General features: G+C 58.9%; 1 protein-coding gene across 1 annotated transcript in view; it reads left to right on the top strand.

Annotated features, from left to right (window-relative positions):
* CACNA1I (calcium voltage-gated channel subunit alpha1 I) overlaps positions 1-25,217 on the top strand; it is a gene marked incomplete at both ends in the record, with an annotated part of 81,772 nt that overhangs the window by 11,726 nt on the left and 44,829 nt on the right. Inside the window, 3 exons of the mRNA XM_080704780.1 lie at positions 3,018-3,119; positions 3,501-3,634; positions 19,780-19,877. Of these exons, the coding sequence (XP_080560906.1) occupies positions 3,018-3,119; positions 3,501-3,634; positions 19,780-19,877 (334 nt within the window). The remainder of the gene's footprint in view (positions 1-3,017; positions 3,120-3,500; positions 3,635-19,779; positions 19,878-25,217) is intronic.

Genomic DNA, 25,217 nt, shown 5'->3' with positions numbered 1-25,217 from the left:
CAGAAATCCTGGACGTCCTCTTGGGGTGCGAGCTCCCTCGCAAGGCCCCGCGGCTGTGCAGCTCGTCCTGCGGTGCACCGAGTTCTTAGGCGCGTGGCTGACGGTGGGAACCTTGGGCATGGGGCCAGGCCTGGAGCTGCGGGGCCTGGAGGCTGGACTCCCTCTGACAGCCTCCTGCTCCTGGCTGCGCGGTCGGGTTGCACTTCAAGGAGGGCTGGCGCCTTTGATCCCGAGCCAGTGGGGAGTGTGTCAGAGCCGTGGGCAGAGGTGCCAGCTCTGGCCCGACTTCTGAGCCTCCGGGGCTCTTGGAAGAGGCCCAGGCTCTGCCATCCGGGAGTTCCCCGCGCCTGGGGCGGGGGCTGCGGCTGAAGTCCTGGCTGGGCAGGGGAGGGGGCGCTCCATCTGCCCTCGTGGCTTCTGCGCGGGGGGCGAGTGGGGCCTCGGTGCCACTTTGGGTGGCAGGTAGTCGTAGGTACTGCCACGCTCACTGCCGCGATACGTGCTCCACCAGGCAGGTTGGAAGCTTCCGGGGGGGGGGGTGAGGAGGCTGGGCATCGCCTCGGGAGGGGGGCGGAGGCGCTTAAGGGAAGCTTCCAGAAGATGTGGGAAATGAAGGGGCTATGAAGGGTGAATAGCAGTTTTATGGGTGGGAAGGAAACGTGTGTGCGTAGGGCCTGCTTGGGGACATCAAGAGGATTTCCGTGTGCCGAGGCCGGTGAGAAGCTGGACCAGAGGAGTTCATGAGCCGAGAGTCTGGGAGGCCTTGGGTGTCTTGGGGCTGGTGGGAGCCAACGGAGGCTTTTGGGCAGGAGAGAGGCGTCGTCAGAGTCGTGTCAGGCAGCCTGAGCCGGCAATGAAACATGTCTTGAGAGCAAGAAGAAGCAGGCCCTGGCGTGCGCCTCGGCTCGGCCGGCAGCCGTGACCTTGGCGAATCTGTTCACCTCCGAGCCTCAGCTCCGTCTTTGTGCGCTGAGAGCTGGGCTCATCATGGGGCTTGAGGATTAGATGACAAGACACTTGCAGAATGCTCCAGCGAATGCTCCGGCCGGAGGCGAGGCTGGCACAGGTTCAACTGAGAAACTGAGGCCAGGCGGGGGGAGGGGAGACGCGCCCTGCGTCACCAAGGAGAGCACTGGACTCGGAGTCCAGCAGGCCCGGTGTGAGTCTCAGCTCTGGGGCGACCCAGGAGAGGCCCCTCAGTTTCCCTCTTCTGTAAAATGGTCCTGCTGAGGGGCCCCGTGGAGGAAGGATCAGAGATACCCAGGCCCCCGGCCACGCCCGGGAGCGCGCCCTGAGCTTGGAGTTGGCAGGAAGGGTGGCTCGGTGGAGGACCAGGAGGACGAGGACGAGGACGAGGACCAGGAGGACGGGCTGGAAGGAGAGGAAGCCTGGGGCGGGGGGAGCGCGGGAAAGAGGGGCGCTCACTGGTAATTAGAACATTTGAACTTCAAAAAATTAATTAATGATGAAACTGCTGGCGGAGCGATGTGCAGGCTAGAAGGGGGCCCTGGCAGCGGCTGGATTAATTACAAGCTATGGCGGGAGAGTGGCAGCGGGTGGGGTTGGGGGGCAGTGGAGGGGGAGTGGCGGCGGGGTGGTGGCACAGGGAGTAGCAACACAGGGACCAGGGACCAGGAGGCAGCAGAGAAGACGAATCCCAAGGTGAGCCAGGCCCCGGGATGGAGGGGCAGTTGCCATGGAAACCAGGTCTGGCTCCCAGCAGGCCAGAGGGGGCTTGGGGTCGCTGGCCTGGAGTCCCTGGGGGCCAGTGTGGCCGGGCTGCCCTTACTGACGTCCTCCTGGATGCCTGTCACTGTTAGAGCCGTGACTGTAAAGCCCCTGTCCCCCCAGGGTGGGCACCAGCAGTGGGCGGAGCCAGGGAGCAAGGTCACCCAGGGGCTGGGCCTGGGGGGCTGGAGCGGCAGGGTGGGGCGCTGGTGCAGGGCGCTGGGGGGACTTCTCAGAGCAGGTGAGTGAGGTTAAAGGGTCAGCTGGCGAGGGTGGCAGGGCACATGTGCAAAGGCCCTGCAGTGGAGGGGCCTGAGGCCTCGGAGGGGCAGCGGGCCCAGAAAGGCTGGAGGGGGGCGGGGTGGGGGCGGGTGAGGAGACAGCGTGGTTCGTGGTTCGAGGGGGAGGGAAACCTCTCCCCGGGGCTTTCTGCAGCTCAGTGCTGCTCTGAGGAGTGACAAGCGTGGCCAGTGGCCGGTGGGGAGGCTCCGGGTCCTTGGGGAGCCTCTGGAGGTCTAGACAGTCTTCCAGCACAGAGCTTCTGTGCAGTCTGGGCAGGAATGGCGGTGAGGTAGGTGGCATGTGGCAGGGCCCGTCAGCATCCTTCCTCCTAGAGGAGAAAAGCCTAGCCCTGCTCGAGTCCTTGCCTCTAAGACGGTCAGGCTTCTGGTCCGGAAGCTCACCAAGGTCTGACTTGAGTCACTCATGCTGTGTGTGGCTTAAGCCCTCTCTGGGGGAGGCTCAGACTCTGCGGCCCTGGGCTCAGTCAAGACGGGAGACACAGCGAGGCGCTCTTAGCTGACTTCACCTGTACCGGCAGGTGGGAGGTCAAGGGCGCCACAAAGCCCGGCGGCGTTCCTCGGCCCCTGCTCTTGACAGGCGGGTGGAGGGTGGTGGGCCTGGGCACCTAGGACAGAGCAGGAGTCAGGTGGGGAGGGGTGTGTTTCTGGAGCTCCTCCAGCTGGGGGTGCAGGAGGGAGCCCCCTGCTCCGGCTCCAAGCTGGGGATGCCGGTGGGCGGGCCGGCCTAGGAGCCGCGCAGCCATGCACTCTAACCCGCTCCTGGTGGTGAGGAAGAGGCCGCGCTGCGGAGGCCTCTGCGGCGGCGGCTCGCGGGCCTGTGCAGAGAGCACTGTGGGTCCTGGCTCGTGGTCCTAGAGGGTCATGGTGACAGCGGAGAGCTGGGTGCCCCGCCTGCCGCAGGGGGAGGCCGGGTGTGGGCGACATGGGCGGTGGGCGGGCGCCACCTCCACCGGTTCTGTCCTTGACCGGCTGTGCACGTGGTTTGAGTGTGTCAGCATGCTGGTGATCCTGCTCAACTGCGTGACCCTGGGCATGTACCAGCCGTGCGACGACATGGACTGCCTGTCGGACCGCTGCAAGATCCTGCAGGTGGGCGCCGGGCCCTCGCCCACCGCCGTTCTCCATCTCAGCGTCTCACCTGCGCAGCGGGGCCACCCCAGGGGCTATGGGAGAGTCAGAGGAGAGGGTGCCGTCCCGCGGCTACTCCAGAGCCTGGCAGCTATTAGGGAGACTGTGGGAGGGACCGCGCGCCCCCGCTGGGTCCCTGGTCATCACCTGGAGCCCAGGAGAGAATAGACTGTGGGCGAGTCCACCGCCCTCCTCCGGCCTCTGTCCTCATCTCTCGAGTGACCTCATTAGACCAGGATCTCAGAGTCTCCAGGTCTTTCCCGAGTCGCCGCCCATGTCCCGCCCATCCCTTGGCTCCGCCCCAACCTCAAGCTGTCCTTGGCTTCCCCTCCCACCCGGCAGGTCTTTGACGACTTCATCTTCATCTTCTTCGCCATGGAGATGGTGCTCAAGATGGTGGCCCTGGGCATCTTTGGCAAGAAGTGCTACCTCGGGGACACGTGGAACCGCCTGGACTTCTTCATCGTCATGGCTGGGTAGGTGGAGAGCGTCGGCGCGTCCTGGCCTTGGTGTGTGTGTGGACGCCCCTTAGAAGGCCCAGGGCTTCCTGGGGGTGAGGGGCAAGCGTCGGGGACGTAGCAGGAGGCCGGGACGTGAGCCGGCTGGCGGGGAGGGACACCCGTTCCTCCCTCTCTTCTGGGAAGTCCTGTGTCCTGCGCTGCAGGGTCTGTGAGACGGGTCTGTTTTCTGCTGATTAGCTAACTGTAGGACCTTGCAGAAGCTGCCTCCCCTCTCCAGGTCTCAGTTTCCTCATCTGTGATGGGAGTAAAGCAGTGGCTAAGTGAGCAGCCTCCTCTGCTCATTTCCATCAGCACAAGCCTTACTGGGTGGGAAGACGGCCGAGCCCAGGAGTCTGAGGCCAGCTCCAGCCACAGAGTGGAACCTGGGCTCAAAAAGAAAGGACATAGCCACAGTCAGAGGGGCCACCTGCAGCTTCCCGGAGCCTCTCCGAGCCTCCTTTGCACGTTCTTGGGTCAGACCATTAGTGCGTGCCAGAGACTGGGATGGAGCGGGCTCCACCAGGGGACGCCGCCCTGGAGATGGGAGCAGACACAGGTGTCCAGCAGCGGCTCCCGGGGGAGTGGCGGACACCTGCTAAGCCAGGCTGGGCACCGGGGGCTTGAGAGCTCCTGAGGAGGTGCCTGGAGCTGAAGGATGGCTGAGCATTGTCCAGGCCGTCGGGGCGAGGAGGGAGAGGCAGTGCTGAGAGTGTGCGTGCACAGGAGTGACGGCGTCCAGTGCGTGTGAGCGTGTGTGCGTGCACAGGAGTGACGGCACCCAGTGCGTGTGAGCGTGTGTGCGTGCGTGTGTACTACCTGTGTGTTGCTGCCATGCAGAAGGGGCGGCGAGGGTGCCTGGCACATGCCCGAGGCAGGGCATCAGGGTGCGGAGAATCCCAAGTACCTGCTGTGTTCTGCTGACTCTAAAATGGGATGCTTTGTTTCTAGTGCTTTATTTATTTTTATTTATTTTTTTGTCAAACTGGTGGTTGAACCCAGGGTCATTCTACCTCTGAGCATCACCCCAGACCTTTATTTATTCTTTATTTTTGAAACAGGAGCTGAGGCTGACTTTTTTTTTTTTTTTTTTTTTTTGCGGGTCTGGGGATGGAACCCAGGGGCATTTGACCTCTGACTACACCCCCTGCCCTATTTTTTATTCTTTATTTTGAAACCGGGTTTCACTGAGTTGCAGAGGACCTCACTAAGTAGCTGAGGCTATCCGCGAACCGCGATCCTCCAGGTCTCAGCCTCCTGAATGCTGGGATTACCAGCGTGCGCCACCACGCCCGGCTGAGGCTGACTTTGAACCTGCGATCTTCCCGTCTCAGCCTGCAAGCACTGGGACGGCGAGCGTGTGCTTCTCTAGTGTTCCTTCCCAGCATTCCTTCCTGCGAGCTCTCGTGTCCCACGACCACACCGTCCCAGGGATTTAGACCCAGCTAGGAGTCGGGCTGGTTTCCCCTGGCTTGCTGTGTGCCGTGTCACCCCGAGGTCAGGCTCCTTCCCATGCTGGTTTTGGTTTGGCAGGAGAGCACCCTTAAGTGGATTTTTCAGAGAGAAGGGCGTCGGCTGGCGTCTTTCCCCAGGCTCGCCGTCTAAGCACGTGGCCCTGATCTGAGGCCGGGGATGTGTCTGTTCTTTTCTGGAGCTGTGGTTTCCCTCCCTCAGAACCTGCACACGCTGCCCGGCGATGACATGGTTGTGCAGGTGGGCCGGGCACAGGTTTGAGCCTCTTTTCTTGGAAGGTGACTGGTTTCTTCCCCTGTGTTGTGTTTTTACTTCCTCTTTAGCATTCAGACTTCTCCACGGCAGGTCCAGAACTTTCAAGAACCCCGCGCTCCTGCGTTCCTCCGGTTCAGAACCAAGCACTCTCATTTCTTCCTTGGTAACCGCCCAGTCTTCTCTCTCCTAGAATCTCAGCAGCTGGGCTTTTCCTCCTGGGCCTTCTCCCCACACCTCTCCTCTCCTCAGATTTCACCTTGACCCGACCTTGTGAGTCAGTGGCCTCAGCAATCCCCTCCCCCTCCGGCCGCTGCAGGGACTCTCCCCCAGAAGCCTTCTTGTCCATGGATTTCCCGTTTTATGGATGCAGTATTTACTTCAATCTCTTCGTGAATACAAACTAGCCTTTTAAAAGTCCCTTCTTGATTCTGGAAATAACTTTATGTCAAAGTACATTTCGAAAAGTTAAAAAAAAACACCCTCCCACAAATCTCAGAGCAGACGTATATCATGAATGTATTCGGCTCGTTAGAGAGGGAACTGGCGGGGTGGTCTCCCCAGAAACAGGAAAGCCGGCAGTGGCCAAGGCGGGCAACGCAGCCGGTTAACCAACTCCCCGTTGTAAACCCTTTGCCACAGGCAGAAGTCCTTCACGTTGGGCGGTAATCGTGTGCAACATGTAATTTCACGGCAGCTGGACCTTTAATTAACAGGCAACAGTGAATCAAACCAAGGTATATTCCCTTAGATAATTAAATAATCTGTAGATAAGTCTGTTAAAGCGTGCTCCAAAATAGGGTGAGAAATACCGGCTCCCCTTTGCTCTGTTTCCCAGGCGTGGGGTAATTTTTCCTGTCCGCTGTCCCTCGGAAGTCCTTTGTGTCGCTGGCTCCGCCCTGCGTGCCACCCACCAGGACCCCACCTGCCCTCTGCCCTTGAAGCATCCCCTCTGTTGCCTAGTGACTCCTCCTGTCTGCTCGTACTCACAAATAAAGACGCTGGAGATCTAAGCTGAGCAGAACTAGGAAGCAGTCTGGCCTCGGGTCGCTGCTGCGAGGTCTTAGAGAGGCATCCCCCCTCCGTCCTTGAATGGGACCTACCAGCCGCATCCTCCAGGGCTCGGGGAGGCTGCGCGGGGAGGCTGCGCGTGGGGTTGGCGCGCAGCACGTGTGTTCAGATCATTCCGTGAACAAGGGACCCTGTGTTTACACTCTGTGTTGGTCCCCATGGGTGATGGGGAGTGGGGCTCAAGGGAGACATTTGTTATTTATTTCATTTTATAGTACTGGGATTGAACCCAGAAGCATTCTACCTCTGAAATATACCCCCAGTCCTATTATAGTTTTTATTTTGAAACAGGATCTCACTAGTTGTTGAGTTGCCTCCCAAAGACTGGGATTATAGGTATGCGCCGCTACACCCGGCTTTATTTTTTATTTTGCAATAGGATCTCACTAAATTGTGCAAGCTGGCCTTGAACATGTGATCCTCCTACCTCAGTCTTCCAAGAACTGGATTTATAGGCATGTGCCATTTTGCCTGGCTTTTTGTGTGTGTGTGATACTGTGGTTTGAACCTAGTGATATTCTGTTTCTGAGTTACACCCTCTGGCCCTATTTTATTTTGAAATAGGGTCTCACTAAGTTTCTGTGTGCTGGCCTCGAGTCTGCTATCCTCCTGTCCCAGCCTCCTATGTACTAGGATTACGGAGTGAGCCACAGTATTTGGCAAGGGGCACATTTTTGCTAAAGTCACAAACACGCATTTGACTAGCCCTGTGCTAGATGTTGGGCACTCTGCCAGCCAGACCGTGCCTGTCCTCAGAGTCCCCCAACCCCTGTTCCTAGGATCAACATGGGAGTGGGCAGGACGGGGCGTCACAAGCCCGGGCTCCAGTCCCAGCCCCGGCCCTGCTCTTCCAGGTCCCCACTGTCCCCAAAGCTGCTCGCCCGTCCCCTGAAGTCCCACCAGGCTCAGTGCTATAAATGTTCTGTTTCCAGAGTAACGGGCCTGACATCCCAGGGGTGACTCCTGTCTTTCTGCCCCTCCCCTTCCCCAAATTACCGGCTCCTTCTCAGAGCCAGGAGAGTGAGACAGAACTGAGCTGGAAGGGTCCTCGGAGGCCGCAGCCGTCACCGCCACATCCCGTGTGACTGTCGCCACAGGCTTAATTGAGACCAAAGCCCAGGCCCTGCCTGCATGCGGCACTGCAGGGAGCTCACGGCCTGCCAGGGCAGCCAGTCTCAAATTGGGACAGCCTAATGTGCTGGAAAGTTCTTTCTTTTACTGAGCTGAAATTTCCCTTTCTGCGGGCCCCACCGCAGTGTTTATTGAGCACCTACTACACGCCCGGCCTCGGACAGTGAGGACGTGAAGGTGGAGACGGATGTCCTTCCTGAACGATCGTGCTCACAGTCCAGAGACAAGTGTAGGGCAGCCCATCGCAGAAAGACCCCAACCTGGGACGCAGAGAAGTGGGGGGCCACGGGGTCACGGAACGGGGGCCTGATTTCTCCTGGGAGCCACTATACGTCTTCAGGAAACGAAACCGGGGTGAGTGAGAGCTGTGTTGGCCTGGGGGGACAGTGTCTCAGGTCCAGGGGTGGCACTTAGATGGCCTGGGGTGTTAGGAAGTGCAGATGTGGGCCGGCACTCTGGGGTGCATGGGTGCCGAGAGATGGGCCTGGAGGGGGGAGACCTGGTCACCCGGAGGGGTGTTGCTGAGACTCACCGCAGCCCCGCAGTAGTGCAAGGTGCTCCCCTGCCCCCGAGTGCTCCCTTCCAGATTTAGTGTCCCCAGCTGTCCCCCTTGCAGAAAGACAGCCTCCCCGGAGGCCCACCTGCTGCACCCATCTCGGCCCCTGGCCAGGCCCAGGCCCCAGATCCCAAGTGTGGTGGCTCGTGGGGTGGAGGGTCGTGAGGATGTTGAGTGGCTGTGCTTCCAGCCCCCCGGGTGGGGTGGGTTCACCCTCCGAGCCAGCACCCCCACCCCCAAACTAAGAGCCGGTGATTTGTGAAAACCTGCCTGGGAGGCCAAGACGGGAGGATCGCAGGTTTGAGGCCTCAGCAACTTAGACCTTGTTTCAAAATAAAAAATAAAAAGGGCAGGGAGGGGTGTTGCTCAGAGGTAAACCCCCCAGTCCTGGGTTCAATCCCCAGTAGCAAAATAAAACAAAAAACAGAGCAACCCAAGTTCCAACTTTGTGTCCACTGCTGCCTCTCTCATCGCCCAAAGCCTCCCTGCAGCCCGGATTCAGCGGCTGCTGTTTCCTTAGGCAGAGCCGGGCCACCCTCCTCCAGCCCCAGGGGCACAGCTGAGCTGCCGGCTGTCTTATCATGTCTTATCACCGAAGCTGCGCTCTCCTATTAGGAGGTCATGAAATATTCAATTATATTCTTGTTGAACTGGAGACTCTTCCTCCATATCCCTCCCCGGAGCATCAGGTAGGGATTGCTACCTCCTCCCAGCCAAAGCATAAGGCAGCCGCCACCAGGGGCGCGGTGGGGGCGTCCTGGTGGAGGCGCCCCAAGATTTCTGGTGCTAGTATGTGTGGGCCCAGGGCTGGGGCCTGCCTGGGGCCCTGACTCAGATGAGTGCAAAGGGCAGAAGCTCCTCCCCAAATCGGAAGTGGTACACGCCTGAAATCCTGATACTTGGGAGGTGGAGACAGGAGGCTTCTAGGTTTGAAGCCAGCCTCAGCAACTCAGTGAGATCCTACTTCAAAAGAAAAAGGGCTGGGGTATAATTCAGAGGTAGGATGCCCTTGGGGCGGGCGTGGTGGCGCATGCTTGTAATCCCCGCGCTTGGGAGGCTGAGACAGGAGGATCGCACGGGTTTGAAGCCAGCCTCACCTACTGAGACTCTCAGCGGCTTAGTGAGACCCTGTTTCCAAATAAAATATAAAATATGTCTGGGAGTATAGCCCCGAGGTAGAAAGCCCTTGCCCTTGGGTTCTACTCCGAGTACCACCAAAGGGGAAAAAAAAAAAAAAAAAAAAAAGAATGCCCTTGGGATTCTACCTCTGAAAACTCCAAAAGCCCTTGAAAGCTTCCAGTTGTGACCGCAGCCCTGGAGAGGGTGTAGAACAAGAGACAGGTGGACGAGGGACCAGGCGCCCCGGTCGAGTGGACACCCTCCACCCACACGCACGCACAGCCCTCCACCCCTCCTCCACGCTCCCCCAGACTTGAGGGGGCACCGGGATCGGAGGGCTCCTGTTAACATGCAGGCTCCCGGCCTCCCCCACCCCCACCTAGTCCCCGCAGGCAGGGGACCCTGCGTTTCAGCCAAGGGCCCTGATGCGGAGGTCTGTGGCCACACTTGGAGAAGCGGCCCATTGGCTCTCAGGGCAACCCGTCCTGGGAAAGGTCCTGAAACGTGGAGAACACGTTCCCAGTTCTGGGAACTCGGGGAAGGGGACGGCCAGTGGGGAGGGCTCCGTCTCTGCATCTGTGTCCAGGATCTGAATGGTTCTCATGACGGGTGGATGTGCTCGGCGAGCGGAGCAGTGGCCACTCCGCACAGGAATGTTCGTGGTCGTTGGTAACATTACAGAGACTGCAGGAACGTGGGCCACTCAGCCTTCCCAGCAGGGCCTGGGAAGGAGAGGTGGGGCCAGGGCCTCTTGTCCTCTGGAACCATCCTCCCTTTCTTTTGGTTCTGGGGATTGAATCAGGGCCATACTACCTCTGAGCTACACCCCCAGTCCTTTTTACTTTTTATTTTGAAATGGTCTTGCTAGGTTGCTGGAGCTTTGCTAAGTTGCTGAGGCCGGCCTGGAACCTGTGATCCTCCTGTCTCAGCTTCCCAAGTACTGGGATTACAAGTGTGGACACCACGCCCGGCTTCCCCCCAGGTGCTTCGAGGCTGGGGGTGGGGCAGAGAGACAGTATGATTGCCCCACAGCCCTGGACTAGCGCTTTCTAAAGATCAGGCGGGCTTGTCCACTCTGCTCTGCGGTCGCTGGCTGAGAGTTTGTTTTGTCCAGAGCCCCACTGGTGAGGCTTAAACAGCAAAGGAGCCGGGTGTGGTGGCGCACGCTTGTAATCCCCGCGCTCGGGAGGCGGAGACAGGAGGGTCGAGCAGGTTCGTCGTCAGCCTCGCTGGCTTAAGAGACCCTGTTTCCAAATAAATAAACAGCAAAGGAAGCTGAGTCCTCTCAGACGCCATTGGGGGTGTGGCGAGGGCGAGAGGGGGCACTATTTGCTGAGTGCCCTTGGGCCGTCGCCAGCTGAGCCCCGTGAGCTCGGGGCCATGGTGAGTTCCATTTCGCAGCCGAGCCGCGGTCACAGGCTGGCGAGAGGCACTGCCAGGAGCTGAACCCGGGGAGCTGGGCTCCACGGGCTAGGAGCTGGTGCTGGTTCTATGTAATTTTCTAGGTGTATTTGGCAAGGATGCGTTTGGCTGCAAGGAATAGAAAATCCAACCGACGCTGCTCAGGCAAATCCTGGGTTTGTCTGACAAGCGCAGAGCTCTGGGGCTGCTGTCTCCTGGCGGGGGCTCTGTGGGGCCCACATCCTTGTGGTTTCCAGGCCTTTCTCGCATGGCCACAAGGCAGCGAGCGCTGACACCGCAGGTGTTGTGTCTGAACTGAAGGCCGGAAGGAAGGGCGAAGAGAGCCGGGGCCGAGCCAGCCGGGCCTGTCCACTCGGATCAGGAAGACAGCCGTTCCTCCCCCGGCGGCCCCCCCTTCCCGGCACTCTTGGCCAAGACGGGGCTCGCGGCCATCCCTAGCTACAGGGAGGCAAAGCAGGAAACATTCTTGAACTTGGCTAAAGCAACTAAGAGCCGTTCTCTGGGGCCGCACCAGATGGGGAGCAGAGAGAAAGCACGTTGGCTGGGCACCTCTCAGAGTCACCACGTTCCTCTCCTGGGCCTCAGTTTCCTTGTGCGCCCTCTGCCAGGATTGGGCTCCTGGTCAGCAGCTGCCTGGGCTGGCGGGGCAGCGCTGCGCTGTTGAGGAATCTAGAGTCAAACACCAGCAAACGCAAGCACAGCACCTGCCAGCAGACTTGGCCATGTCAGGGGTTCAGAGGGTCATCCCTGGGGCTGCTTCCAGAAGCTTCTGGAGCTGGCTCCCTCCTGCACGGCTCTGTGTGTGCTGGGTGGATGAGGGAGGCACAGGGGCCAGGGGCCAAGGCTAGGCATCCTCCTGCAGTCCCCAGAGCCCGGCCCTGGGCCAGGAGGCTGGGGGAGGCTCCAGGCCGTGCTTGCTTCCTATCTGTTGTGCCAGGCACTGAACTGCTGGGTGGGGGTTACCTGGCCCCATTTTTGCTAAGTTGAGCTGCGTGTGGGGGGCCCTTGAGCCTGGGAAGCTTCCAGTGGGAATCTTAGCAGGAGTCTTTTTTTTTTCTTTTATATACAGGGCAGGGTTGGAGTGGGTGATGGTCATTGTTTCCATGGAAACACGATAGTAGTTACCATGGGGAGTGGGGTGTGGGGTTAGTCACCAGAGATTCTCAGGCCACTGGGTTGAGGCGCCAGGCAGAGTCAGTCAGGAGGAGCCCATTAGGTTCTGCAGGAATGCCCACCCGGCTGAAGGGTGGCTACTGTTTGCTTTACTGAAAAGCCGGGGGGTCTCTGGCTTTAGGACCTGCTTGCTCCAGAACCCTGGGAGATGTCTCCAGGCTCTGCTTCCATCACACAGCTCCCCTGGGTCTCCCCAACCCAGGGAAGGCAGCAACTCCGGGCTCCCAGCCTACTTCCTGCAGTTCAGAGACTCACCTCCCCTTCCCCAGCCATTCCCCAAGGGCGGGCGAAACTGAGCTTCCTTGGTTTGGATTGGCTGACCTGGGGCATGTGTTCATCCCTGGGCCAATTACAGTGGGCCAGGGTAAGGAAGAGTTCTGATTGGCCAGACCCAGGTAAAATCCCACCCCCTGCAGGGTGTGAGGCCAGTTTGCCCCAGGCCACCCCAAGTTGCAGCTTGGAAGTCCTTCTTTGAGGATTGTAGCTTAAGGGGTTTATAGAAGTGAGTGTTCCTTACGGGGCTCTTATACACCCACAATAGTATTATAGTCATAATCCCCTGAGGCTCAGGGTGCTATGCCCATTTTGCAGATGAATAAATGGAGGCTCAGAGATATCACTAGCCTGCCCCAGGCTGCACAGCTTTATAGGGTCAGATCTGGGATTCCAGTGGTAGGCCCCCAGACCTTGGGAAGCCTCACCAAGCCTCGGAAAGCTGTGAGGTAAGTCCCCCTGAGAGGGACATTTCCCCCAAGCTCTGGTAGAGCCATGGTGCCCCCCATCTGATTCCCAGCCACCAAGCCCACCTGCCTCATGCCAAGGCTAAACTGGAGTCATGGAAGGCTGAAAGTGTGAGGCTTATGGGGACATTACTTAAAAATCAATCAATAAATCAATAAATCATTGTTTATCTGAAGTTTAAATCTAGCTGTGGCAACTCTACCCAGAGATAAAGTCACTGGAGTCAAGACCGGAGGCCTGTAGAGAGTCCAGGGCCTCCTGCCGCTGGGGACCCCAGAGCTGGCCTGGCTCCCGCCTGCCTGGAGTCCTTTTTTTTTTTTTTTTTTTTTGTACTAGAGTACTGGGAAATTTAGAGCTACACCCTTTTTATTTTGTAGTTTGAAACAGGGTCTCACTAAGTTGCCAAGGCTGGCCTCAAGCCTGTGATCATCCTGCCTCGGCCCCCCAAGTACTGAGATTACAGGTGTGTGCCATCACTCCTGGCTTGTGGTCTGTCTTTTAGAGTGTCTTGGACTTGTGGCCAGCTGAGCATTCTTTTCTGAATCCCCCCTGAACTTGGGACTTGGCCTGACTTGGTTTCAGAGCATTTCTGTATTGGTTCGAGGGGGGCTTAATCTCTTCTGGCCTCCAGGTCTCACAGGATTTATGTGAGGAAATTTGAGTGTCTTAGTCCATTCATGCTGCTATAACAAAATACCATCAACTGCGTGCCTGGTGAACAACAGAAATGTCTCATGTGTTTCCCACAGTTCTGGAGCCTGAGTGGTCCCAGGTTGAGGTGCTGGTGCCTCGTAGACATATCTTCTTGCTGAGTCTCCCAGGAGGGAGGGGCAGGCGAGCTCCCTTTGGCCTGATTTTTGTTTTGTTTTTGTGGTGCTAGAGATTTGACCAGGGGCATTCTATCTCTGAGCTACACTCCTAGCCCTTTTCTTTTTTGTTGTTTTGAAACAGAGTCTCCCTAGGTTGTGAAGAGTCTCTCTACTTGTTGAAGCTGTCTTTGAACCTGTGATACTCCTGTCTCAGCTCCCCCAAGTCTTGGGATTACAGGCATGGTAATGCCTAGCTTGGCCTGTTTTATAAGGGCACTAATTTCATGCACCAGGGTCCCACAGTCCAGTGTCATCCCACTGGGACCTGGGACTTCAATGTATGCATTTTTTGGGGGCATAAATATTGGGGCACTAACAGTGGGTGAAATGACCCCTTAGTTTAAGGTGCCAGCTAAAGTCAAGGGTCAGTGCTGTCAGGCCCCCAGTTCCCCCACGTCCCTCCTCCCACTCTCTGAACACCTACTGTGTGCTGTGTACCAGGTGCCCCTCACAGGCTGGTGGTCTGGTTATCAAGCGACATGAGCCTGAGTCATCGCCGAGCCGCCTCTGGCAGATGATCTGCGATTTCCAGCATCTCAGCTTCCTTCCCATTAGCTACATCTTAAATTACATTTGAAGGAAGCCCCCGTGGGCCCCTTGCAAAGCTCGAGGAAACACCCTATTTTTATGGCAGCGTGCAGAAGCCATCCCCTGGGCGGGGTATTTCCTGGAAAGATGTTGGCGCTCGGGCACCTCGTGTTGCTTCTCATCAGCTCAGCACTTTCTTACTCATTTGTCCTTCAGGTTGGTCGTCTGACAACCTGGCAGGAGGGGTCTGCCTGGGTGGGCACTGGGGACCCAGCTGGAGCGCGGAGGCCTCCCCGATGGAGGGGCAGGGGCTTGCGCAGAGATGCCCCAGGGTGAGGTGGGACGCCAGGCAGGAGAGCTCAGCTCTGCTGGAGTGGGGTGGGAGATCCCGGAAGGCGCTCCAGGTGGAGGGACCGCCAGTGCCACGGGAAGTAAGCCCACGGCGGGCAGGAGCACGTCTTTTTTTTTTGCACTGGGGACTGAACTGAGGATCATTCTACCTCTGAGCTACATTCTACCTCTGAGCAAAATACAAACATCCCTGCCTTAGCAGGGCTTGGTGGAACATGCCTGTAAATCCAAGTACTTGGAGGTCAGCCTCAACAATTTAGTAACAACATTCTAGCCCTTTTAATTTTCCTTTATTTACTTATTTTTTTATTTTGAAACTGGGTCTCTTTAGGTTGCTGAGGGCCTCACTTGCTAAGATGCTGAAGCCGTCCTCGAACCCGAGATCCTTCTGTCTCAGCCCCCCAGGTCCTGGGATTATAGGCGAACGCCGTCACACCTGGCAAGGCTGAAACACTCTGAGCTGGGGATGTCCCCAGTCCCTGGAGCGCAGGTGGGAGGTGCAGGGTGCTGGGACGAGCTTCCAGCGCTGACAGCCAGACTTTCTTTTTTGGGTAGGGGGTGGGCCCGAGGAGGGCAGAGCAAGCTTCCTGTGATTCGCAGGAAGTGTGAGCACACCCAGCTTCCCTGGACTAATAGTCCACGCTTACGTGGCTCTCCCTGTTCTCAGCGCCGAATCTGCATATCAACGCATTTCAGCCAAATGACTTCCGCAGGCCACACTGCCAGCGCCGGGCCCGGAGCCGGCTCCGCGCTCTAACCACTGGGCACCGCTGCCTCTGGAAACGCTGGCCCGGGGCCCACACCTGGCCCTGTCACGGGGGCTATTCCTGAGCCTCAGTTTCCTCACCTGCGCCTGGCAGACCCGAGGACTCAGAGAACTTGTGGGAACCAGCCAGGACTGGTGCAGAGCGGCTGCTCTTGGGGCTGGGAAGCAGAATGGCAGAGCTGGCTGGGTTCAGGCTCCCAGCGTGTGGCCAGGACCCAGCCTCTCTCCGGCGCTGGCCTGGCCGGGGAGGGCACTGCCGTTGGCCCAAGCTCCGGGGCCACTGGCCCACCCGGACCGCTCATGGTGGCTGGCCGGAGGGATGGTGGCCACTGGGTGGCTGGGCCTGGGTCTCTGGGCGTCTCTTAGGAGCCAGGGGTGGGGGAAGGGGGCTTCTCCCTGGGACATCGGAGGGCACTCTTGTCACCCTTCCGACATGCCCCTCACCAGGGCACAGCCGTGCCCGAGTGTCCCGCGCGACAGCCCTGAAATCACCCTCTTCCCCCTGGGGTGATCTCAGGATGGGAGTGCTCACTTTAGAGCAAAATTACTTACCTAATTAGGCGCCTGGGAGCCGACAGGAGGTAGAGGGGGGTTTTGTTGATTTTTTCCCTTAGACTTTTAGCACTGAAGCTGCGTGATAAAGTAACTGTGTAATTAGGGATTCGTTTCTCACTCCCAAAAGCGATGTCTCACTGGGGCCTGAGGGGAGTCAGCCTGGTGGCTAGTCGCCCATGGCCCTTCCTTCGCTGGCCTTTTCAGAGCCGGGACCAAGGCCAGGCTGCCATGGGGATGGGAGGATGGGGAGGGGGGATAGCTTTCTCCATCGCAAGCAGCCTTCCAAAAAGTGGGAGGTGTAGCTGGGTGTGGGGGTGCATGCAAGTGATCTCAGTACTTGGGAGGCTGAGACAGGAGGATCATAGGTATGATCGTGTTTCAAAAGAAAAAATAGGGCTGGGGGTGTGGCTCAGAGGTAGAGTACCCCTGGCCTCAATCCCCTGTGCCAAAATAAAAGCAAAAATAAAAATAAAAGCTAGCCCTAGGGGAGCTGTCCGTGGTCCCTCCAGCCAGGGGTTTTTGTCCAGGCCTCCACCGGGAGGCCGCTCCACACAGTATCTCTGGGCTCTGGGTGGGACAAGGCCCTGCTGTCCTTGCCGCAGTGCCTGCCAGCGGCCCTTCCTGGGCTTTCTCAGCCCCCTACTCCTAAAGGGGACTGGAGCCAGCAGGAGGCGTGAGCACAGAGCTGCCCTGGCGCTGGGTGGTGGTGGGGGCTTCCTGGAGGAGGCGGCCCTGGAGAAGCAGGAGGCAAGGAGGCGGCTGCTGTGAGCTTTGACAGGGCAGGAGGAGGTTGCATTCAGAGCGAGCAGGTGGGCAGAGGCCAGGGTGCAGGGGCCTTGAAGGCTGTGGCCCACGGATTGGACTTGTTCTGGGGCACTGGGGAGCCATGGAGAGTTGAGGGACACAGCTAGGTCTGAGACGGAGGATTCTGTGGACTGTGGGTGGACTGGGCCATGGAGGAGGCAGGAGGACAGGTGGAGGCCGGGGGAAGGGCACTGTGGGCAGGCTGGCCCACAGGTTGGGCTTGTGGGCACAAGAGTCCCCAGGGCAGATGCTAAGCCCGCAGTTCGTGCCCTGCAGTGAAGCGCTCTCTCCTGCTCCAGCCCGTCCAGTGTCCCCTTCCTGTCCTTGTCCCTCAGAGAAGAATGAGAAGTGGGCTCTACAGTGCGCACATCCTATATGTTTCTTATATACTGAATAAACTGTGTATAAATAAGTGTATTTATACATTTTCTTACTCCCCCAGACAGGAAATGCAGCTGCCGCAAAATGTCCCCAGTAGGGTCATGAAATGTAAAAGAGAGTTAGGACCTAGGAGAAAGGTTTAGGAAAATGGGTTCCGTGGAAGGACCCACAGTGTCAAGATCCTTCCTGCCGCTAAGAACTTAATCAACATCACATTTCCCCCTTTGACTTGGCTGCTAGGATGCTCACTAAGGTCTTGGCACTGGATTCTATAAGAAATTTCCCTTGGTGAGGCCTTTTTACTGGGGACCCCGAGGGCTGCAAAAGATAGGGAGTTTTTGCAGCAGACTGGGGAGGGTGGTCCTGCCAGAATATTTGGAGGTCAGGCCCAGGTGAAGGGAAGGGGCCAGGCTAGCGTGTTCCTCCAGGCCCTCTCCACGTGGACCTGCTTGGACTCTGAGTTTCAGGAGTTTCCGATGCCACGCTCAGCGGTGACTGCTTCTGTTCTTCCTTGGGGTGGATGCAGGGGGTTGCCAATTCATGAATTTATGGCCAACAGCTCGTGAGTTTCCCATGGCAAGCTGGGTGTCTGGGAGGAGTTCCGACCCTGAGCTTGCTAACTGTGGGCCTCGGTGACCTCCAGGCCCAACCTGTGTCTCATTCAGGACCTAGCGTCAGCCCCTTCCCATCGGCCCTTGCTTTGGAGGACACAGGACACAGGAGACAGTCCTCCCCGGCATGCGCAATTGGGCAGGGAGCCCGCGGCTGGGGTTGTGGCCATGGTGTGGGCAGGGCGGGGCCAGATGGGGTCCTGGGGTCCCGCTCCGTCCTGATGCAGGCTTGAGTGTCGGCATGGGGGCAGGATCAGATAGCGGGCTTCACTTGAACGTGCCACCGGGTTTCAGTTTGGTTTGGTGTTCTGAGGGGCTGGGAATGAGCCCTCACTGGGCGCCAGCCCGAGCATGGGTCCAGGACACCGCACATGGGTGAGGTCAGCCCGCGGGAGGAGGGTCTGTGGGTGCGGGGCGGCTGGCGCAGGGCCTGGCTGCAGGTGTGTGTGGGGCTCCCCCACCTGGGATGTGTGTGCATGCGCCCGAGCCAGCCCCTGCGCGTGCCCGTGCGCGCCGCCCCCACAGCGCCTCCGTCACACGCGTCTCCCGGCTGCCTGGAGGGCTCTTTCTACAAAACATAAAAACGACAGCTTGGCTCGCCCACGCGGGAATCCTCACACGGCCCCGCTCCCTCGCCGCCCGCACCCACGCCCGCCAGGCCGCTGCCCTGGCACCGGCCCTCCTCTCCCTCCTCCTGCACCTCCTCCTCCTCTCCACCTCCCTCCTTCCTCCCGCCCTTCTCCTTTTCTTTCCCTCCTTTGCTTTTTTCTCCCTCCTCTCTATCTCTCTCCTTCCTCCCCTCCCTCCTCCTCTTCTCACTCTTCCCTCCGTCCTCTTCTGCTCTCCCTCCTCCCCTTCTTCCACCTCCCTCCTCCCACTTTTCCCTTCTACCTTCCTCCCTTCCCACAGCCCCCTCCTCTGCATCCTCCCCTCCCTTTTCTTTTCGGGTTCCCCAGGTCTCTGTCACTTTCAGGGTCACCCCATGTGGACTTGGGCTGGGGTCGGAGAGTGTTTGCGTGAGGGTGCCCTTGGCGTGTGTGCGCGGTGGTGCGTGCAGGTGTGCGGGCTGGGCTGCCTGGGGCATTTCAGGCAAAGCTTCCGCTCAATCGCTTCCCGCTTCCCACAGCGGGAGGGGGCGGCGGCTCACAACAGTCCGACAGGTTTGTGGGTGTGCGGGAAAGCCTTCATTTCCTGCTGATGCTGACGGGGTGACAGGTGGAGCTGGGCGGGGGAGGAGCCTCTCAGCGGTGGGGGGGGGCAGCAGAGGGCCGGGACCTGGTGGAAGAAGCCCAGGACCCGTGTCCCCAGACCTGGGCCTCCCACAGCCGCAGGGCTGTGGAGTGGGATGGGGTGCAGGGCCGTCTGGGGAGGCCGCGGAAGGGCTCTGGCTGTCTGTACCTTTGAGTTGCCCCCACTGGCTGGGTGCTCCTGGGAGAGATGCTGGCACGAATCTTTTGGGGTCCAGAGCCCAGGTGAGATTGCCTGGTTTCTTGTGACTCCTGGAGCGTGGACACTGCTGGCATGAGCAAGGTTCTGTGGACAGGAATGGGGGGCTTCCATGCAGAAGGGTCAGCCTGAGCCAGCCAGGGCCCTGGGTGGGCGAGCTCCGTGAGGCTGAGGCTGGAGCCGGGCTGGACAGGTGGCCCAGACCTGCCACAGTGTCCCTGAGGCGCAGCCAGGCTGGCGAGAGTCGGAGAGGGGAGAGAGGCCCCGACCCGTGTGACCCCTGGCTCAGCTCTGCTCATTTGCTGGGTGATCCAGGCCCAAGATATCACCCCTCGGCCTACTCTCCAAGCCTAAACCTGGGCACCCCTGGCTTGGTGGGAGTTTGCTCAGGCCCTACCTGCAGCGGGGGTGTCACTGCGTGGCTCCGGATGTGAGTGTGGCATCTAGTCCCTGCCTGGGATTGGCCAGGGATCCCTCAGCCTCCCATCCTCCTCTGGGGAACAGATTCAATAGGGCAGCCCAGCAGAGTGCAGCTCCATGTTGGGGAGAAGTTCTAGAAGCCAGGGCTGACGGGTCAGGGACGAGGCAGACAGGCGCGAAGGGCAGGGGCCACTGTGCGGTGCCGGCTGGCAGTGGGCCTATGTCTGTTCCTCCCTGCAGCTCCCCACCGTAGGAGTAGCCATCACCAGATCCCTTTACAGTGGAGACAGAAGCCCAGGAAAATAGATAGGGCCACACACGGCTGAACTGTGGCTGGGGTCCCCGCCCTTACCCCTTCCAGGCAGAGGCAGCACACGGGTGGCTGTGGTTGCCTGTGGCCCGGCCTGGCCAGAATCTCTCCTGCAGCCTCCCTCACTCTCTCCCCTTCTCCACAGGATGGTCGAGTACTCCCTGGACCTGCAGAACATCAACCTGTCGGCCATCCGCACCGTGCGTGTCCTGAGGCCCCTCAAAGCCATCAACCGTGTGCCAAGTGAGTTGGCCCTGCTCTAGCCCAGGACCACCCACCCAGCCCCATCCATTTACTCAGGAGACCAGCAGAGTCCTCCCGGGGCTGGGCCTGTGCTAGCGGAGCCTGGACAGAGGCAGCCCTGGTCTTGGGGCTCATGGCCAGCTCTCAGGCCTGAGGATGCTGGACGGTGTCACTGGTGCCCCTGATTCTAGAATAACTTGGGTCCTGAAAATATGACTATTTTGGAACAAGTAGTTCCTTATGGGGTGGTCTTCCCAGGCTGTCAGGTGGGCACGTGTGTGAAAGGAAGCTGCTTAGCCTGGGAGATGGCATTGAAGGATCTCGCTGGGCAGTGAACCTTGACTTCCTCACTGTGCTGACAGGCTTACAACCAGAGCACTGGTGTCCAGTTACCCTGGGCCTGTCCACCCACTTATGTGGTCATTCATCCATCCATCCATCCATCCATCTTTCCATCTGTCCATCTATCCATCTACCTATCTACCTGCCCATCCACCAACCTATCCATGTATTCATCCATCCACCCATCACTCACATGTGGTTCATCTCTTTGATCATCCCTCCATCCATTAATCCATCTGTCCATTACTTATCCATTCATCTTTCTACCTACCCACTTCCCATCCATCCATCCATCCATCCTTCTACCAATCCATTAATCCACCTATCCACCTATCTACCTGCCCATCCCTCACTCCATCTAATCATGCATCCATTTATCCACCTACCCACCCTTCCAACCATTTATCCACCCACCCTTCCATCTATCCATCTACCCATGCACTCATCCATCCATCCTATCACCTATATTTCCACCCACCAACTTTTCCATCCGTTCGTCCATCCGTCCGTCCGTCCATCCATCCATGCATCCATCTATCCATCCATGCACACATTCATCCACCCCCACAACCTAGCACTTAGATCATCTTGTAACCACAGTTGTGACGTGTGTCCGGCTGGCACCTCCCTGATCTCTTGGAGAGGGAGGTGACTATTCTCATTTTGGAAGTGAACACCCTTAGACCTGGAGACACATTTACCCGGCCAAGTGGGCAGCAGCCTCAGGAGCAGTTAGGTCTTCTGACCCCTCTGGGGCCCTGGGTCAGGGCGGGTTGGGTATCTGGGGAAGGGGAGGAGGAAGACGCCACTTGCATGGGGCTTTCCGCCTGTTATGGAAGGAAAGGGGCTTTTATAGGCACCTACCCACTCCTGTGGCCGGGCACGTGGATACTGACGGCTGGTTTAGTCTCCTCAGCCACCTGCGTGAGGCTCAGAGCACTTGAGTGGCTTCCAGAGGCCACACAGCGATTGGGGGCCGGGCAGGATCTGAGCTGGGTCTGTATCTCCCAAGCCTGAGCCTCCATTTCCCCGGCTGTACTTCCTAGCCCCCAGTCTGTGCTGTCCCAGGTCCTGGCCCCGGGGCCTTGGGGCCTGTTTTCTGCACACATCTCTTTGGTCCGTGCCATGCACCGTGGGGCTGGCCGACTCAGGCCTGCCGAGCGTGGCGGTCAGCCCGGGCAGCGGAGGCCATGCTCCAGGATATTTGTGGAGCAAGGTGACCGGGAGGGGAGGGGCAGAGCTGTCAGCCTGGAGCATGGCCCGATTCCCACTTTGCTCTGAGAAGGGCTGTGGCTCAGGTCCCACAGGGCATGGAGGGCCTCAGGGCCGGGGTCTCAAGGTTGCCACACAGGAACCCCTCCCTACACACGAACCTCCAGGGCGAAGCTCTGTGTGTGTGTTGCTGGGGACTGAACCCAGGGGCATTCTACCTCTGACCCCAGCCCTATTTCATTTTTGAATTTTGAAACAGGGCCTCACTAAGTTGCAGAGAGCCTCACTAAGTTGCTGAGGTTGGCCGCAAACCTGCAGTCCTTCTGTCTCAGGCCAAGTACTGGGATCACAGGCGTGGGCCACCACGCCCGGCTTCTCGTCTCAATCTTGTCCCAGCTGGGGTCGTCACAGAGGCTCCCAGGAGCTTCGCCCTGGAGGTTCATTTGTGGGGAGGTGGTCCTGAGCTGCTGCAGGCCAGGCATGGAACTGAGAGATGGGGCACTAGGCCAGTGAGGATACCCTGCGTGCCCCATTGACGGGAGCCATGGAGAGGTCAGCGGGGGAGTTTCAGAAACACCCGCGGCAGGGGTGTGTGCAGGCAGCTCCTGGCTTCTTTGCAACTGACCAAAATACCTGGAAAGCACGGCTTTGAGGAGAAAAGGTGTGTGTGAGGCTCGTGGGTTCAGAGGTCAGTCCGCGCTCAGAGGTCAGTCCGCGCTCAGAGGTCAGTCCGCTCTCAGCCGGCTCCGAGGCAGAAGCTGCTGCGGTGCTGCCTCAGGCTGTGGCAGGGAGGAGAAGCTCTCTCAGTCCAGTGGCCAGTAAGGGGGGGTTAGGGACAGTCCTCAAGGCCACATCCTGCAGAGATCCCCTTCCCCCAGCCACGCCCGGCTCGGAACCTGGAGGCGCTGCCTAACAAGTGAGCTTTCCTGGAAGCCATTTTTGTGTGTGTGTCTGTGGTACTGGGGATTGAGCTACTCCCCAGCCCTTTTTATTTTTTGGTTTGAAGCAGGGTATCCCTAGGTTGCCGAGAGTCTTCCTAAGTTGCTGAGGTTGGTTTTAAACCCACGATCCTCCTCTCATCTGGGTCTCCCAAGGCTAGGATTACAGGTGTGCACCACCATGCCCGGCTCTGGGGGACATTTTGAATCCAGACCTTAACAGCTGGGCAGAGGGCTGCTCAGTCGGGGATGAGCATGTGGCCGGGGCTGGGAAGAGACAGGGACAAGCGGTGCTCCTGGGCCAGGCCTGGGACCAGACAGCGGGAGGGCCTCGGTCGGAGGGCACAGGCAGGGACCGCATCTCTCCTGGACCCCATTTCAGACGAGGGAGGGAGAGGCTGCCGTGTTCATCTCTGGTCCCACCCTGGCCGTGGAACCCGCAGTCCCGGCTACCTTGCCCCGGTGAGCATGCCTGTGGTGGGGCCATACGTGAGGGGTGTCTGCACACTGTCCCCCATTCTGAACTTCCCGTCAGGTCTCGGGGTCTGTCAGCCTGGCAGCGTGTGGGACACTTCAGTGGGAGAAGGCATAGGGAGGGACAGCACAGACCTGTGATGTAAGTCTCTTACTGGGTGGTCCCGAAGATCTGTGTGTGTCCATGGAGAACACACGGGTACATGTGTGACTATGTGTGTGTGCATGTGTGTACAGGAGGTGGCACGTGTACATGTTACGTGTGTGCATCTCAGAGCGTGTGGGGGCCTGTGCTGCTCCTTCCCTGCGCGCCCTGCCCTGCCCCCTCTCGCTGTGTGCAGAGCTCATTAACCGGCTCCCAGGCAGGGGAGGTCACTCTCTGTCCCCGGCGCGGGCACTAGCCTGTGGTTCTCTGGAGAAGGACAGGAGTCAGAGCTGAGCCCAGCATCCAGGTGCTCTTGGAGGCTCCAATCACAGAGGCTACACACCCAGATAGCCGGCGAGGAGCCTCTTCTCTCCTCTGGGCCTCTTTCTGCTAACAGCCCTCAACCCCACCTCTCAGCGGACAGTCACATCTCCCCAGAGCCCGGCATGGGGAAGATGTCGGGGCGCTAACCCAGACTTGGAAACCACCAAGTTCCACTGGAAAGAGACCTTCAAATAAATTCATATTTGCGAGTCATTTAATCACCGGGTCCCCAGACTGTTACTACCATGGATCTGAGATCCGTGGCCCAGCCCTGTCCTTCTGCAGGGGAGACCACTCCGTCCCCAGTGGCGTCCTCTGCCCAGAGCCCCCGGCACCGAGTGACCTGGGGTTCCACAAATGCCTCCTGGAGAGATTTTGTGGGCTGCCTCTTTCCCCCAGAAGTGGCCCCAGGGCTGCGGCAGCGGGACTTGTTCTTCCCCAGGTTGCCTGTAGCTCTCGGCTTTGACACTAGGTGGCAGCCGGGGAGCTGGTCCCGGCAGAGTCAAATTACAGGTTATTAATTGCAAAGCTGGGGGTAGCGAGGCGCTCGCCGCTGCTTAAACAATCCCGAGAGGCCACGAAGCCCCACGCCGTCCGCCAGGAAGACCCGGTTGGGGTTCAGGGAGGCAGGTCCTGGCCTCAGCTCTGCCAAGAGCCTGCGGCGTGACCAGGCCTTGGCTTCTCTACTTACACACACCAGGAGGAGGGACCAGATGCGTTGGCCCCGGCCTCACCCAGGGTGGGCGGGAGGCCTGGGAGTCAGGGAGCTCTTTTTAGACTCTTACGACATTTGTCTCCTAGCCCACCCCAAAGTGTCAGTCCCAGCCCTGGGCTCTGAAGGATAAAGGGAAAGAAGGCCGCAGAGCAGGAGGGGAGCCCTGAACTCTGGGCGCCTTGCTGTGTGACTTTTATCAGTCACTGCCCCTCTCTGGGCCTTGGCATGATGGGCTGAGCCCCCTGGCATCAGCACGTCCGAGCCTTCAAGTGGCCACAATACTCTGTGTCCTGGTAGCTGAGCCCTTTCCATACCAAAGGTGTTCCTCTCTTCAGCCTGAGCCAGCTGAGGCTGTGCATCCAGCTGTGGAAGCCTGGGAGAGAAACCCTGGGAGCTGGGGGCAGCTGCTGGGATGCTGAGCCCAGCTCGGACCCAGCTCCTAGTGGAGCCACAGCCTACCTCCGGCAGGGGGTTCAGGCAGAGAGGAGGGAGGGGCTGGCAGGTCCCGGCCCCGGGTGGGGGTACACGTGGCGCTGTGGTGGGAGGCCCCACCTGCCCCGGAGCTGCATGCTTGCTCTGCGTGTGCTCCCAGGTTCCAATGCCAGCCTGCACCCACCTCTCATGGGACTCCAGCAAGCCCCTGTCCCCTGGGGCCCATTCCTCCATCCAGGAAGGAGGGAGAGTTAGTCGCACGGTCGGGGAGGGCGTCCCTGGTGCAGGGACTGCGCAGGCGCAGAGGGTGGCTGGGCTAGACCCCACAGCCCGGGAGGTGGAGGTGGCTGTTCACATCTTCTGGAATTTGATATTAATAAGTGGGTGGCAGCTGGGCATGGGGGCGCACACTTATAATTCCAGTACTTGGGAGGCTGAGACAGGAGGACTGTGGTTTGCAGACAGCCCCAGCTACTTACTTAGTGAGGCCCTTTGCAACTCAGTGAGACCCTGTTTCAAAATAAAGAATAAAAGCTAGGACTGAGGTGTAGCTCAGAGGTAGAATACCCCTGGGTTTTATCCCCAGTACTGCAAAAAAAAAAAAGTGGGTGACAGCTGGTAGTGGGAGCACACTCTTGTAATCCCAGTACTTGGAAGGCTGAGATAGGAGGATCATGGGTTTGAAGCTAGCTTCAGAAATTTAGTGAGCCTCTCAACAACTTAGTAAGAGCCTGTTTTAAAATAAAAATTAGCCGGGT

This window comes from Muscardinus avellanarius, assembly GCF_963383645.1.
Source record: "Muscardinus avellanarius genome assembly, chromosome: 11".
In the NCBI taxonomy this organism is placed as follows: Eukaryota; Metazoa; Chordata; class Mammalia; order Rodentia; family Gliridae; genus Muscardinus; species Muscardinus avellanarius.
The sequence above is the reverse complement of the archived record's forward strand: the minus strand, read 5'-3'. Positions and strand labels throughout refer to the sequence as shown.